Source organism: Perca fluviatilis, chromosome 20, assembly GCF_010015445.1.
Source record: "Perca fluviatilis chromosome 20, GENO_Pfluv_1.0, whole genome shotgun sequence".
In the NCBI taxonomy this organism is placed as follows: Eukaryota; Metazoa; Chordata; class Actinopteri; order Perciformes; family Percidae; genus Perca; species Perca fluviatilis.
The window spans coordinates 25618274-25635101 of record NC_053131.1 but is presented as its reverse complement, the minus strand read 5'-3'; the positions used below and the strand labels follow the sequence as shown (position 1 = coordinate 25635101).

Here is a 16828-nt window from a genome sequence, read left to right as displayed (position 1 = left end):
CTATATTCAACAGCTACTGTTGGCTGCTAGCTTGTCTGTCTGCCATGCAGTGCTATAGGCAGGTAATTTGCAGTTTGTTTGTTTTTTTATCAGAAATGCTGGAGAGGCTAAAATGCTCCATAACTGCAGAGTTCAGTGATCATAATTACTATGAGCAACACATTACATATAGTAATTTTCTTCATTGTTCATTTACAAATATTGGTGCAGCTCTAAAAAGTCATTTTGAATGTCAATTGTCTAATATACTATTAGATGTGATACTTTGGATCAATGACCGCAAATTAATGAGATCACAGAGTATAAATTTGGTATCCTTCCTATGTTACTTGTAATTGTTTTTTTTTATTTATTTGGTACCACATTTCCCACATTTCTTACTCCTTACCATTTTGGAAGTGATTTTTATTTCCATCTGCCAGTCACTCCTTCCACCATCTGCCATTGCCAGAAAGTCCGAAAAGCTTTAGCTCTATTTAGCTGGAAAAACACAGGCCTTGTTAAAACAAGCTACTAAATCTCCAGCTAACCCTGAACAGGTGCCACACAATACAAAAGAAAATATAAGCTGCAAAGACCACCATTCTTTTCAGCAATTACCTCACATATTTATTTTAATCCCAATGTTTGAAGAAGAATTTGCTAAAATGCTAGCTACAGTTTAGGGATTTTCTGTTCAGATCAGTTACTGTCATTGTTTCTCAATAATTTTGGATTCTTTGAATCTGCTTTGAAAGGTTCTGCCATACAGACTTGAAGGATCACATGCTGTTATATTATATTACATTCTGCCAACCCTTATCAGCTGTCCGTTCAGTCATTCTGTGGTGGGAGAAACATGTCTTAAAGGCAAATAACTGAAAACCTGAAAACAAAAAGCAGTTGGAAGACAGTGGGCTTCGTATGCCAGATATGGATTGGTCTTCAGCAGAATCAAACTGTCATTTTTTAAGTTTATCCACTTATATCTGCTGAAATGGTATTTTGATCTAAAGATATGATTTACAGTATTTGGGGAATCATTTTTATTTTATCTGCACCGTGAAACCTGGATCTGGACATATTTTGATTTAAGATAGCTCATGTAAATGTGACAGAACTGTTAGGATTACAGCTTTAAAATGCTGAAAAAGTCTCTGTAAACTCGAATACATTCACAGTTAAAGGTCCAATGTGAAGGAATTTCTCCCATCTAGCTTCGAGATCATATATCGCAATCAACTCTCTCGCACCACGCAGTTCAAAGTGTAGCTACTGCAGCCTTCACGCTTCAAAAAGCCGGTCTCTTGCTCTTTTCAATATCCTTTTTCTTTTTCTGGGCGAAGAAGAAGACTCCTGTTCCTGAAATTTGGATTTTGAATACGTGTGGTCCTCCATGTTTCCTTCTTCAAACTTGCCGGGGCCGGGAAGCTACCATACCCATTAGCAGCATTAGCAGCACCTTTGAGTTTATCATGTGACAGCGAAAACGCGAAAGGCGGAGCAGTATGTCCTGTATGTCCCTTACCGGCTAAGGTATTTCAAGATGGCGCATGAATATGGAGCGTCTACCCCAGTTCATGCGAATGCAAATGTAAAATTTCAAGCCAAAAGGAATACTTGGAATTGATGGTGGTGGTAAATATTCATGAAAAAGGACAAGTTTATGAACGGGCAACACAGATTTTGATAATAACTAAACACGTTACACACTGGACCTTTAAAGAAATTAGATGTCTTCAGTGGCCTGTCAGAGAAGCTGAACTTTCTTTCTTTTAAGGTTTAACTCCAGACACAGCAACAAAAAAGGTCCAAATAACAATAGCCATTTTAGCATGTTCTTTTCTCTGATATGAGCTTAAATAACTTAGAAGGCTGTCGTGTTTTCATGTGTGCACCAACTCTCTGAGCAGAGCCGTGGTGAGACAGCGTGCTGCCTGACACACAACTCTCCTCCAACACATCACCAGACCAGTTCCCCACTGCAGCAACAGACAACTGGACTGTAATTATTAAACAGAGAGGCAGAGAGGCAGAGACGAACAGAGGCTGACGGCTAAAGGCAGACAGATAAATACACAAAAACAGAAGCAGGCTAGTGGACGGATAATAAGGTAGACAGACAGAGATAGTTACCAGAGCACCAGATTGATGGGCAACAAGACAGGTCGACAAATAGCAAGGCGTCCAGAATGAGAGATTGGAAACACCTTAAACTCGACTCTGCTATACCAATGAAACAGAATTTCCAGGAATGTATTCAATTTGTGTGTTCTCGTACTGCGAAGACCAAAGGAATATGAAAAAAAAAAATGTCAAGCTCCTTACTCTATTTCTTCCTTCTTTCATTAATGTGATTGGCACACTACATAGAGCGGATGGGAGTAAGGGTTTGTAGTTGCTGTGGCAACGGCCTGCTCTTTGTTAAAGGCTACATTCCTGGCATGTGATGTTTCTGCGCTGCGATCGATGAAAGCCCAGCCTGCAGGGACTGATGAACAGACTGGGGCTTTTCGCCAGGCCAGGCAGGACCGGGGGAGAGAAAAGGAGTTAGGTGGAAGATGTGTGAACAGGAGGACGGAGAGATAAAACAGCGATAAGAAGAAAGAGGAGAGATATGGAGATGCGAGCAGTGCAGCTGCTGAGCCGGGCGGTGTGGGGTGAGTGCTGTGGGAAAGAGACAGAGTGAGCGTGTGCGTGTGTGCTCTCCGGCTCCTTCAGCCTCATCTCGGCTATTTTCTGAATGTTACTCACTTCACTATCAAAGCAAAGGTATGTGTCTGTCTGCGTGCTCGTCATCTGCTCGCCTTGGCTGGATTTGATTGGCTTGGATTACTTTGCAGTGATTGACAGAGCTCTGCAAGCAGTCAACAGTCTTTTCAAAAAGCACCTTTCATATTTCTAGCATTTTGCTTTGCCTTTTATGATGTGCACTCAAATTTCCAGCGCTCGCAGATGTGTCTTACATTTTACACACCTAATTGGCAAAGATTGCCATGAGCAGAATGCAGATACTACTGGTAATGAGGCAATTACGGTCGGCCTCACAGTCTACATAGCCATCTGTCAATTCTACAACCTGTGGCTGCTGGAAAGTGTTTTTTTTCTGTCAAGGTCTGTGACTTTCCAAGCCGTGAGGAGGCTTGGCTCTCAGAGAGCATACTGTTTTATGTTGTTTCATGTTTGACTTATAGATTCTTGCCCTCATTACCTGGCCGTTATCTTCTCTTTCCATAAAAAAAAAAAAACTAAAAAAAAAAACTATTGTGGCTTGGAATTGGAGCCACGGTTCACTGAATAAGTGAAGAAAATGTAAGAAGAAATGACCAGAAAAACAAAAACAAAACAATCACAAAAGCAATCCAAAATATGTCAAGAATCACTGCAAACTTCATAGATTAATTTCCTCGTATTCTAAAAACACCGTTAAACTTATAGAGACAAAATAATACGCGTCATTTTCATTTTATTTATTGATTTTCACACACAGTGCAGTTATCCTGTTTTGTAAAGCAGAAAGCGCTGCTATGCCAATATGCTTTTTATCATCATGAGCTGAGACTGAGTGTGCTACAGAGACAAGCACAGTGACTGGCTGCAGCGATGTTACTCTACCATGCTGTATATACTGGGATTTAGCCAGCTTTGGAAAAGCCAGGTCATTTCAGGAATAAAAGTCATACAACAAATATAGAATATAAAGAAGCAGTCATTTTCAATAACACGCAGTAAACAGAAACTAATAGAGCATCAAAGCAATGAAGCAAATAGACACTGTTGTGTCGATTATGTAAATGTATGCATCTGTTATTTTTCACACTACTTGCACTCACTGCTTGCTTTTTTATTGATTATTAAAGGTCCAGTGTGTAACGTGTTTAGTTGTTCATTATCAAAATCTGTGTTGCCCGTTCACAAACTTGTCCTTTTTCATGAATATTTACCACCGCCATCAACTCCAAGTATTTATTTTGGCTTGAAATTTTACATTTGCATTCGCATGAACTGGGGTAGACGCTCCATATTCATGCGCCATCTTGAAATACCTTAGCCGGTAAGGGACATACAGGACATACTGCAACCACCTTTTGCGTTTTTGCTGTCACATGATGAACTCAAAGGTGCTGCTAATGCTGCTAATGGGTATCGTAGCTTCCCGGCCCCGGCAAGTTTGAAGAAGGAAACATGGAGGACCACACGTATTCAAAATTCAAATTTCAGGAACAGGAGTCTTCTTCTTCGCCCAGAAAAAGAAAAAGGATATTGAAAAGAGCAAGAGACCGGCTTTTTGAAGCGTGAAGGCTACCGTAGCTCTAATACGTACTTTGAACTGCATGGCGCGAGAGAGTTGATTGCGATATATGATCTTAACGCTAGATGGGAGAAATTCCTTCACATTGGACCTTTAAATAGGTGAAATATGCATTCTCTACATAAAAAAAAAATTACATTTAGATTTCAATGACAAATATAGAAACTGTAAAGTGCATTCCATGTAAAGAAATACAACAAGGAGCCAGTGAGATGACTCAGTATGTTGATTACTACACGGTGTAATATATATGCCTGGTAAAAGCTGCGGTAAACTCTGTGGATTCACTTAGAGAAGCAAAATACAAGCTGCCATTTCATTCCCTGTTTAGTTTGTATTTTAGTTTGAACACTTGCCACATAGTCCACCCCCTCAGAAACACACACCATTACTGTTGATGCGAAATACACAGTAACACACTTGCAGCAAGACGAAATCTGCATGGGCATTTAGCCTCACTCCACTCTAACGAGGGTAATTTCCCACCATCGGGCTGAAACATCTTCCATCCTCATGAAACATCCCCAGTTAGCCTGCAACCTTTTGTGCTAACACATTGATGAACGTTCACATTTTTCTGCAGCTGATATTTCTCTTGCCCTGTCTTGCCCTGCTGTGAGTTTAATTCCATTATATCCACTTTGCCAGGAAAAGGGACAGGTCATTAAGGGAGAAAAGACTTGGCAGTTTAAAGAGACATAAAGTGTAAAAGGTTGAAAATGTAAAAAGGCGGCGGGGGGGGGGGGAGAAAGAGGTGAAGACAGTCTGAGTTAAGTTGAGTGTGGAGTATTCTAACACATTTCTTGTTCGTGTCTTGTGTCTTGCAGGGCTTGTTCGTGATGGTGCTCTATATGAACAAGAAGCTGTGCCATGACAGAGGGCAACGTGGGTAAAAGAGACATGCAACACCCAGCCCTGAACCACTGCCACCTCTTCCTGGGCGGGGCCTTGCTGCTTCTCCTAGCCAGCCCGGCTCTGAGCTGCCCCGCCCGATGTGAGTGCTCTGCCCAAAGCAAGTCGGTTAGTTGCCACCGAAAGCGCCTGCCCACCATCCCTGAAGGCATCCCCATTGAGACGCGCATCCTGGACCTCAGTAAGAACAAACTACGTATCATCACGCCAGACAACTTCACTTCATTCCTCCAGCTGGAGGACCTGGACCTTAGCGACAACCTCATCAGTGTGGTCGAGCCCGGCTCATTTCGTTCTCAGCTTGCTCTCCGCTCACTCAACTTTCGCAGCAACTTGCTTCAGCTGGTTCCTGCCGGCGTGCTGTCAGGCCTGACCAACCTCACCCGCCTTGACCTCAGCCACAACCGACTGGTGGTTCTCCTGGATCATGCCTTCCAAGATCTGCGCAGGTTGACGTCCCTTGAGGTGGGTGATAACGAATTGGTTTTCATCTCTCAGCGGGCTTTTACAGGATTACTTGGACTCCAAAGTCTGACTCTGGAACGTTCCAATCTGACCGTTGTTCCTTCTGATGCTCTGGCACATCTGCACAGCCTCGTCGAACTGCGCATGCGCTACCTGAGCATTAGTTTTCTCAAGCCTTACTCCTTTAAGAGGTTATTTCGTCTCCGCCGATTAGAGATTGATTACTGGCCCTGGCTAGATACACTGCCTCCCCTCTCACTGCATGGCCTCAACCTCACAACGTTGTTCATAACCAACACTAACCTGTCTGCCTTCCCCGGCGCAGCACTGCGCAACCTGCCCTACCTCACACATCTCAACTTGTCCTACTGCCGCATCCAGCACATCCATCAGGGAGAGCTCGGCCAACTCCCGTACCTGCTGGAGCTCCGCCTCCAAGGGGCTCAGCTGATTTCTATTGAGCCCTTTGCATTTATGGGCCTCAAATCTTTGCAACTATTGGATGTGTCGGAGAACCGCCTGGACTCTCTGGAGAGTGGAGTGTTTGCCTCGCCAGACAGCCTCCAGAGACTCTGTCTGGGTGGAAACCCATTAGTGTGCGACTGCAGATTGCTTTGGCTGCTCAACAGCCATAAGCCCCCATCTCTGCAGATTCTGGATGTGCAGCCACAGTGCAGCGCCCCAGAGCACCTCTTGGGGAAACCTCTCCGTGACCTCAAGGAGCCTCTGGTCTCCAGATACATGACCTGCACCAAACCACGGATTGGACCCAACACGACCCAGCTGCTGATGGCTGATGAGGGTCAGCCGGCCCGCCTAAGCTGCGTTGCAGAAGGAGCGCCTCGGCCCTCAGTGATTTGGATTACACCTCACCGACGCAACATCACAACGAAGAGCAGTGGCAGGGTAGAAGTCCAACAAGATGGTACCCTGGAGATCAAGACAGCAGAGCTGCATGACAGCGGGGTGTACTTGTGTATTGCCAGTAACCCTGCTGGCAAAGCTAGTCTGTCAGCCTCTTTAGCCGTGAAGAGCCTGGGCATTGGGGACAGATCTCACTATAGCAACAGGAGCTCAAACTATCTGACAGATTCTAACAGCACGTGGGGGAATGGGACAGTACTGTACAACATGACAGTCCCTATAGACATTAAGACTATCATTATATCTACAGCCATGGGCTGCCTGTCCTTCCTAGGTGTGGTCATCTTCTGCTTCCTGCTTCTGTTCGCGTGGAGCCGAGGGAAAGGACGCCATAAGAGCAACTTTGATATTGAGTATGTCCCTCGCAAATCCAACGGGGCGTCAGCAGACGTGGCAGAAACAAGTGGCCCACGACGGGTCAACATGAAAATGATTTGAAAAAACAATGCAGACTGACAAATAGGATAGCAAAGTCTACAACAAAGTGCACACATATCAGCTGTTTTTTTTACTAAGACACAGTGGAATTGTGACAAACGAAAGTGACGTACTAATATAGTGGGTGTCAATATGACGGTGGTCTAGTGATAAAGTGGGCATGTGAATATAAAAGTGAAAACCGTGGATGTGTTTATATGAAATAATGTTCTTATACAGTACATTGAATATATTACTATAACCAACATATCAATATGGGAGTGATATAGTGCTGCACTAGGCATGTGTTTCAGTGGTGATGTGATGAGTAATGATGTTGTCGATTCAGCGTGACATCAAGGTGAAGGAGGGAGCCGCTGGGAGTGACGGGACATCTTCGCGTGGCAGTAGAGCTATCATCGCTGCAACATGTCTGGACTCAATCGTCTAATAACCATCTTAGCTGCAGTATGAAAGGTAGTGTGTTGTGTTCATGTGTGCGCGTGTATGTGAGAGTGCATCAGTGCGCGAATGTTGCATTTGTGCGTTTCTTTGTGCATGTGCACGCATTGCCTTTCTCGTTGGACAGAACAATTAAAAGGATTGATAGGGTCCAAAGCATTTTTCCAGGCCTTTGTTCTTGTTCGGTCGTTGTAACAACGGTATTGTCACTGTTGAGTAAAAGAGAGGATTCTCTAAGTTTGTATGCAAAATCACAATTATTATATTCAAGAGAAATGCTGCATACATTTTGAAATAGGTCATTGTTCCCCTTGGAATGACTCCAACATTTTTCTAAACTCAAGGAAACGTTGAACACACACAGAGACAGTACAGTTACAATGTAAGGTCTGAGGTTTGTCTTTACCATAGAGCTCACTTACCAGACATTTTTCCTGAGAAATAGCAGTGGTGAGTGTTGTTATTACTCTGAAAAAATGCTTCCAGCTACAGAAATGGCATGTTAAACCCATTTTATAACATAATAAATCATGGGCAGATTTTCCTGCCAGACAAATCCCTTGATATGATATAAAAGAGTCGGTGGCCAGATATAATGGCAAAGATTTACTGGCCAGTACCCTCTTTGGGACAAGACAAAGTTGAGCTTCACAGATTTATGGGTTGAATTTCCCACCTCTCACATTTTTCTTTGATCGCACCACTTCAAACTAGTGTGTCCGGATTCTTCCCTAGGGCACCATGGGGTTGTGGGTATTTAATAGATGGCAATTTGAAAGTTGTAGCGGAATCTTGTATTGTTTAGTTTTTTTGTTGAAAATGTTTTAAATGTAAAGAAAAAAGAAACAACTAAAGGGCAATTATTTGTAATGCAGGGATGTGGGTGTTAACTTGTGTGATCCTGTTGTGATAAAATGTTCAAGGTTGTATAATTGTTTTCACATGACAAATTTATGGGTATATTTTCAAATGGAAATAAATCTCAATCATACCCCTAAAATTGGAGTTTCCAGTAGTTGAAATTTTGTTTACGGACTTAACAGTGATGTTAACATATTTCCTTTTAAGTCCTTTTCTATGAATCCTATTCCCTAAATGATATCAGTTGTAATATTTTAAAATGTTCCTCTAACCCATATCTCTCTGTCACTGAGTATTGTATTGATCAGTAATGACTTTTTCCAGCTTTATTTTGCTATTTACATCATGTCATATAGTAAACATTATGTTGTAACTATTCAACCTTTATGTCATTTTTACTCGTATGGTCAGTATAATATTGCATGGGCAATGTTATTTGTATATTACTGGATCCTTCTTGCATCTCTGCAGGCTATTTTGACAGCTCAGTCTGTGCCTCCTGTCCAGACGCTGTCTACCAGTTGGCTGTTAATGCACTAGTCAAGCTTGAACACTGGATTCATTACACACTCACAACAGGAAAAGTGTACAGTACCCAACATGGTGAATAGCATACATACACAACAATAAAAACATAGTGACTGAAAAATTGGCTGATGCCTTCAAAGCAGCCACTGATGTCCACATTATAGGCCTTCAAGGCCAAATTACTGCTCTTATCTGATGTGTTCTCATATGAACTCCGGACAACGTCTGGACCAGATTTTTCTGACAGTTGCCCTTTCACACATGTAGTAAACAACAAGATATCGTTCGTATCAGATGTGTCCCCATCTGCTGGAAATACTCCATTTGGTTTAGACAAGCGGTGGCGCCTGGGTAGAGCGTGCAGGGGGCAGAACATGACACGGACTACAACGCTATCACGTAGCCGGTTCGTAATTTGGTCATAAACAGTCAAGTCTCTTGCCGTTCCTTGAATAAGTCTGACGATTTTGGCGTCGGCCCTTAGTGACAGAAGTTCCCGAATCCCGTCATCTCCCCAGTTAGACATTGTCGTTGGCGTCTTCGTGCAAATCACCCTTGTTCTTCACTCTCAGATGTTTGTATACTTCTAGTTTCGTGCCAGCCTGCCCGCGTGATAGAAACAACATCAACACGCCCACGCTCACTGTGAATTCTCCAGACAGTGCCCTGCTCTATTCCTCATAAATGGGCTTAATCGGACATTAGACAAACTTTGTACTAGGGAGCTGGCAAGGTAAAGTCCTTTTAATGTCTGGTCCAACTACATTCACATTCTCACATACAGCTTCCTTGAGTCATTTCTAGATAAGTTCAGTGTTGCAGTGCATGTGTGAAAAGGGCTTAGGATGGTGGACAAACTTTACACCTGCATCAACATGTTAATTTTGTCACTGTGAGCATGTTAACATGCTGACGTTAGCATGCAGCTCAAAGCACCACTGTGCCTAAGTAGCCTCACAGTGCTTCATGGCTGTAGACTCTGTTAACAAAAAGGAATCTCCTGCTTATTGTCCACAGTTCACTTACAGTGTATGTCTACTGGTTTGGGCCTAATTAGTGCATCTTCTCCCACAGTAACAGAGCCATGGCAGTGCTGACAAATTCTGGATTGTATATTAATATTCAATCTGCTGGACAATGCAGACCCTGATCCCATGTTGTCCAGTCGGGAATTGGAAAACTGTGACTCCATGCAGCTTCACACCGATCAGAAAACATCAAAACTGGGACACAGGAAAAACATCAGAATTGGGACACTTTGAGCTGTATGTAGCCCAAATAGCCTGTAAGCGAAACATACCACATTACATGACCTGGCACGTAACTATGGTTTAACCCTGCGTGTATGGTCATATCAATATATTCTCACCAAGGCCGAAGGCTACGCTTGATAAAGAGTTCTTCTCAGCTGCCTCACCTGACGATCAGATTAAAGGAAATGATAATTTGGCATCCTGCAAGTGTCATATTCAGACAGCACTTCATGCTATCATGCTAATGGTAAAAAGAAGTTCTTTCTTTTGTGTGAAAGCTCACAGGGAATATTTAGGATGCCGTTATGGCATCATGAAGACAAGATCAAAGTCCCTCCAATAGGCTTTTATTATTGTCATTGTAGTTTCCCTTTTAAACAATGGAGAGGAAATGCAATGAAAAGATCACCGTCTCGATTCCTCACATCGTATCTCTCTTTGATGGAGGATTTACGAATCTGTTCTTTAATGATTCAAGCTTATTCAAACAGAGTGTAATTTATAGTAGAATGTAAAAGATTCCCTTGGTCAGTGATCTGGCAAAGAAACCCCATATTATTGGCTTAGTTTTATGACTGTGATTAAAACCTGAACCAGCGTCTATTGCAGTAAATGTACGATGCCAGGACTTAAAGTGAATTAAAACAGTTGAGGAGTGTTTGGTGGCTCTCAAGTAGAGGTGTTCCCACTCAGGGCCATGCACCCCTAAATGAATAATTTCACACATCATAAAGGATCTTCATAAAGAAGATGCAGCCTCATCAAAGAGCATAAATCAAAGTGAACCAGATTCTGTGAGCCTGGGTGCTGCATTAGTGTGAGTTTAGCTTGGTCGTTAAAGAGGAGCTTCGTCACAGTAGACATCTAGGTTTCCGGGGGTGAATGAGCCATCTTAAAGTGGGATCTTTGACCCGTTGGCCAGTGATTGAAATGAAAAGATTTTTTTTCCCATGCTGTTGGCTAGTTTTGCAGTTGGGGTTATAAGTTCAACCCATCTCATGAGATCATCTTTCTGTGGAAGAAAGCCAACTCTACTTCAGTGCTTACTACCTCCCCAAAAACTGAGCTGACGGTAGCTGACTGATTGGAGGGAGGAATTTACATTCTCCAATTGAAAAAATGTTAAAGGTCCTGAATACACCCTTTTTTCAATCAGCTTCTAGCAATGAGCAATTGGGTCCTTCAAGAACACAACATATTATGCTAAAGTTAAAACAGTTTTTCATATGAGAAATAATACTTGCTCTTTTCACCAATCAGGATTCACTGTCATCAAATCCTTTCACAGTCCCAAAGCAGCAAATTAGCATTTGTGTGTGAAACTCGAAAAATAGTACCTATTGATATAGTGTATAGTTATATGTATTATTACAAACTTTAACTTTGGTTGTTGTTATTTGTATCCCTAGTGTGACAATGTACACATGAAATCTCACATTTGAATTCGTTATCTTATTCAACAACAGGCTTTATCACCAATTACCAGACTTCCCCTGCCTTACTTGTGTTACCAATCATTTCACTGTCTGTTTGCTCCAGATGTCTGTGCTGTTCTGAAGTATGCGACACAGCAACCCGAATCCATAAAAAATATTGGAGTTTGGAGTAGGGGCTCTTCCCAGTGGCCTGAGGCTGGCTGATGATGGACAGATGATAATGAAAGGTCAGTTGCTAATCGAGCCGGCCTGCAAGTTCATGCCACACAGGACCCCAGAAGGCACCTCAGTAAGGAGCTGTAAAAGTGTAATGTTATAGCCTGTTGGTTTTGATGGTGCTGGTGTTGTAATGTTGTAATAAAAGCTGCTGCGCTGTAGCCACGTAGTTGATCTAATTCTCCTCAGACCATCCATCAACACAGCCTTCTTTGCATTTACAGTACATTACTACAGATACAGTGGGTACATTAATCACTCTTCTCATCTCCCCTGATACAAACTACATGAGGTTAACTATTCCAGTTATTGAGCTATCACTTCGCATACGACTAAGAAATTAAGAATTATTTGGAAACTTACTTCGCTGATAGTTTTTGGTGCCATATTTAAAAAAAAAAATGGCCCGTGTTCAGAGCAGAAGTAATCATACGCTTAATGGTGTAATAACAGATGGAGCCCCAGATTTATAGTTGTGTTTACAGCTCCTAAAGTTGCAGCTTAGCATTTTCCGCAGCGTTGGAAATGTTCTTCATCTGAAGCATCCACAGATACTAAATTATATCTCTGCAGAAGTGAATAACAGAATGAAGCAAGTATCTGATGTTTTCATGAAGATGAAAACATTCACGAGGCTTTTATGTGACTTTTTGAAAGAGGAAATAACACATTATTCTTCAAATAAAAAGTTACATTTAGAAGCAATATTACACACATTGGCTTAATTTTGAGTTACACTCAAGGATTTTGCTACTACAGCTACTTGGTCTGGTAGTAACTTGATGGCTAATGTGGGGCTGGATGTTTTTTTTACAGTGCTAATCTGTAGTCAGTTTGCATTCAAATTTGGTGCCAATTTGAACCGCATATCAAGAAAATCAGATTTTCTTGATATGCGGAAATGCATATTAATATGCATTTCCATCCACTACTGTTGATGTGCAAATGTAGGCCAGATCACGAAAACCGGCAAGTGGCATTAATTCTCCAGTCGGGTGGCATAAAACAATTGCAGAAGAGGGTGCAGCGACATAATTAACAAACTTCAAGCCTCAGGCGGTGGAAACTATGTTGAAAACCTGATGGAAATATTTCTTTGTTTTATGTATGAGGAATGTTACAGTCCTCCAAGAGAAAGATTGAGTGACAGATATTCAAAAATCATAATTGATTCACTACATCTGTTTCATTGCACTCATTATCACATTTAATTTTATTAATTTCCAGCATTTCCACTCAACTGAAAATGCACATAAATACATGTAAACACACTTTTTACGCTATTTTCTTCTCTGTGGAAATGTACGGTAATTATGTTCCATGCTGGAGAGGAGTGAATTTTACTATCTTTTGTCAGTGATGGTGAAACCGCACTTACCAGCAGCTCTCCATTTAATCCTGCTCTGGTCAAAGTCGAGCACCACTCCTCTCATCTCTGTGGAACTGCCCCATTAAAACGCAGCTTGTGGCAAGTGTCAGCAAGAGGTGCAGTGTGAAAGATGAGAGCAATAACAGAAAAGAATCCCATTGCATCAGTAGTCGACCCCTTGGGTGTGGATTGAATTGATACGTCGTCTAAACCTCTGGGGGTAGAAAATGTTGAAGGTGACGTAATTTTACAGACTTCTCCCCTGAGTTGTGTAAGACTTAGTCTATATCCACGACGTTTTACTTCCGGGACTGCTCCGGTGCCGCCGGAAATTCCGCCGGATGATCCTTCTTTTTGGCCGGATGTCCGTTACCTTCCACTTTCTGTCCAATCTGAGTTTTCTGTTGCACGACTAAAACAACTTTTGAATGTACACACGTTCCACCAAAACCAGTTCCTTCCGCGAGGCTATTTTGCAGAGGCACCGTGACCCAAGACGATTGGGATTGGTTTAAAGAAATGCCAAAAAACCAGAGCACGTTTTTCTCCCATCCCGGAATGTTGTGTGGACTAGCCAGACCCTCCTCCGCAGCGCTGTGGAGGAAGGTCTGGCAATGCGAGACTATGTGAGGCTGGGCCAGGAGCTTATGTAACCTCCCTGTAGAGAGTTACATGTGTATTAAGAATTACAGCTGGGTGCCTGAAGGTATGCAGTGTGATTTGTGCTGAGGCCATGGAGAATTACAGCCATATCAGAGATGTCCTCTGGGCTTCACTTGCCACGCGTGTGAACACTAACCCTGTACGCGGCTGAGTGTTCAAGCTGCCCTATACTCAGCAGCACTGTGGTATTGCTCCTATAAAACCCCAGATCGATAACTTTATTTTGAAGGATAAAGAGAAACATGTCATTTACATATCGGTTTATCTTAACAGTTAATACTGTTGCACTGCAGTTAGCCAACAAGTGTGACGAATGATTATAAATGATTAATTTGTGAGTTATGACTCCCTGCCCCGTTTCCCTCCCGCAGATGCTAAATCACAGAGGAAGAAAAGCAAAGCTAGGTGCTGATTAATTCAAACATTATTCTGCTTACAAAAAGCCTCCCAGTCAGCTTTAAATAGGGCCCATTGTTCAACTGAAATTCGCTTTCACAAGACACAGACGTCTTTTCATGCCAGTGTTCTTGTGAGTCAGTGAGTCACCAATTAATTTGGTGCATTCTGGAGGGCTGGCCAATGGCAGTCAGTTTTACACCAATCGCATGTATTAAGTCAGTTTAAACACGCAGATGTGACCTACATGCAGCCTGCTTGGACTTTCCATGGGACACCCGCGACAAAAGTGTTAACTGCTTTTTATTAATTAACATAAGCACAATTAAAAGTCCTTTAAAAGTGCTACAAATACTGTGTTCTAATTGCACGTATTAGCCCAAGAAGGATCCATCCTCCGATTAGCGCTGGCCGCGTGTCAGCCAGCAGTCAAAGTGATGAGGCCGATGTCAGCACCTTTACTGGATGAAGAGGTCACAGCCGTGCTTAGAGGGTCAGGAGAGCTAATTAGACAGAATGAATGACTGGGACCTGAGGGGGTAAATGCAATTACCAACAGAATGAAAGGCATAAGTAGAGGAGATAAACCCATGAGATATACGTTGATGAAAGTATAAATCTTTTAACTTTAAGCCCTGAAATACCTGAAGTGAAAATCGGCGCTGTTAGGTGGGTCAAGCTTTGCGATTGGAGGAAGCTTGCCACACAAACAGCTTTTGGCTTATTACCACACAGCAGCACGTGTACACTAATCATGGTTAGTTGCAGGGATGAATATACTTCCCTTCTGTCAGGGAATTTATGGACAATAGACCTTTTTCACGGCAGACATGTTGACATGTCATAGTAGGAAAAGCACAGGTGTATTCAAAACCATTAATGATGGCTGCATTCCACTTAGGAGAGGCCCTGGTATTGTGCATGCTGACTCACTGAAATTGCTTACTGGGACATTTGATGGAATTGAGCCATTGTTAAGGTTATCAATTTCAGCTGTGCTTTTCCTACTATGACAAGTCAAAATGTCTGCTGTGAAAAAGGTCCATATGACATCCATGATGACTATGTAAATTTGCCTGCTTGTGTAACTGGCAGGTAAAGTCCACCTTTGTCAACCAATGCTGTGAGTCTCCAGATCAGTCCCTCGGTAATAAAGCCCAGTAGTAAACCCTGTTCGTTGGCTCTTCATGTTTCTCCCTGTGAGGTAGACCCTATGTAGCGTGCTCCGGTGAGGTTGTTTTTGTTCAAATACGTCAGTCAGCTTGTAAAATGTATTCCAGACTGATGTCCCGTTTGCTGCTCGCTTCCACACCACAGTCGGGAAAGGCTTGAAGTCCGCTCGGGCCGAGAGTTTATTGTTAATTAAGAGCGTTATTACAGCCAAGGTAAACTATTTTGTCAGTAGTCTACTGGTTGATGGTAATGCTATTTAAATAATTGTTAACACTAACACATGTAGGCTATTTGTGTCCCTGCAGAGAAGACAGTGTCACTGCTGCTTTGTTTAGTTAGAATTTTACACAACCTGACTCAATTTGTTATTTAAATTTTTGCCTGGTTTTCATTAGACGGCCTTTTGATTGTTTTAGTTAACCGTTATTGTAATTTTGGCCATTTGCTGTGTTTTATGAAGTCTTGGGCCACTTGTTTCTAGGTGCCCCCTCCAGTTGAGTGTGGCTGTAACTCCTGTCGCTTTTTAGTATCTCCTCTGTTTGTTTTATTTCTGATTATTTGAAATTCCAGGCATTAGTATTTCACATTTAGTTTTCATCTTGATTTAATTGTGTTGTATAGGCCTATGTTTTTACTGATTATTTTAATACAGTCTATTTATATTTTAATCTACGTCTCTGAGTTCTTATTTGGGGACTTGCCTGTGTTCGAGGGAACCCCTGGTTTAAAGAAGTAGTTAAAGCTATTGTGCGTAGTTTCTGTCGCCCCTATGAGGAATTCTAAATAATGACAACAAAACTGTCCGGGCGTCCACATGATATAAGCCTTATGTGATTGTGCATGCGCCCCTACCCCTCCTCCACGCAGTTGCCTGTAGCCAAGGAGGACACGGAGGATTAAAAAAACATGATGGACTCTTCAGAAGAGGTAATTATCCTCACTCGAGTTTCTGCGCGGGAAAGTCACCGGACGACACAATCTTCTGAACATAGCCATACTGAGAAATACAGAGAGAGTTGTGTGGAGCTGACAGTGTTAATTAGCTTTGTAGCAACTCATATGGCAATGGCTTGAATGTGACAGACGTTTATTAATATCAAAAAGTTAGGCACTAAAGCTTTAAGAGTAATAAAATTGGGTTTGAATCCTAAGCTTTGGGTATTCTTTGGGTGAAAGTCCCAAGGTGGCATTGTCGATATTTTATATGTTATACAATTTAGTCAACACCCCAAAACGTGTTCGGTTTCACTTGCCAAATTAAATGGTGAGCTGAAAAAGCTGCAGCGTATCGGGGTAACGAGGATCACCTGCTCCTATATATATACATCCCTGACTCGGAAGGTGCAGCAAGATGAGTTGGACTGAGCCTGCAGATGGCAGAATGTCACTTCAAGCATGTATGGAGAGAAGCAGCCAGAATAATCATTATAGCCGGTTCAGCTCTTTCCCAAAAAGGAAACAA

The 16828-nt window shown here is 42.3% G+C and overlaps 1 protein-coding gene across 4 annotated transcripts in view; it reads left to right on the top strand.

Annotated features, from left to right (window-relative positions):
* The window catches only part of lingo2b (leucine rich repeat and Ig domain containing 2b), a 42212-nt gene extending 33499 nt beyond the window's left edge, over positions 1 to 8713 (top strand). For 3 of the 4 annotated variants that reach the window (XM_039787056.1, XM_039787059.1, XM_039787060.1), the window contains exon 2: positions 5119 to 8713. In XM_039787056.1, the coding sequence (XP_039642990.1) occupies positions 5162 to 7030 (1869 nt within the window). In that variant the 5' untranslated portion in view covers positions 5119 to 5161 and the 3' untranslated portion in view covers positions 7031 to 8713. Of the gene's footprint in view, positions 1 to 2363; positions 2640 to 5118 lie in introns of those variants that run through there. The other variant, XM_039787057.1, reaches the window with a different exon arrangement.
* The last annotated feature ends 8115 nt before the right edge of the window (positions 8714 to 16828 follow it).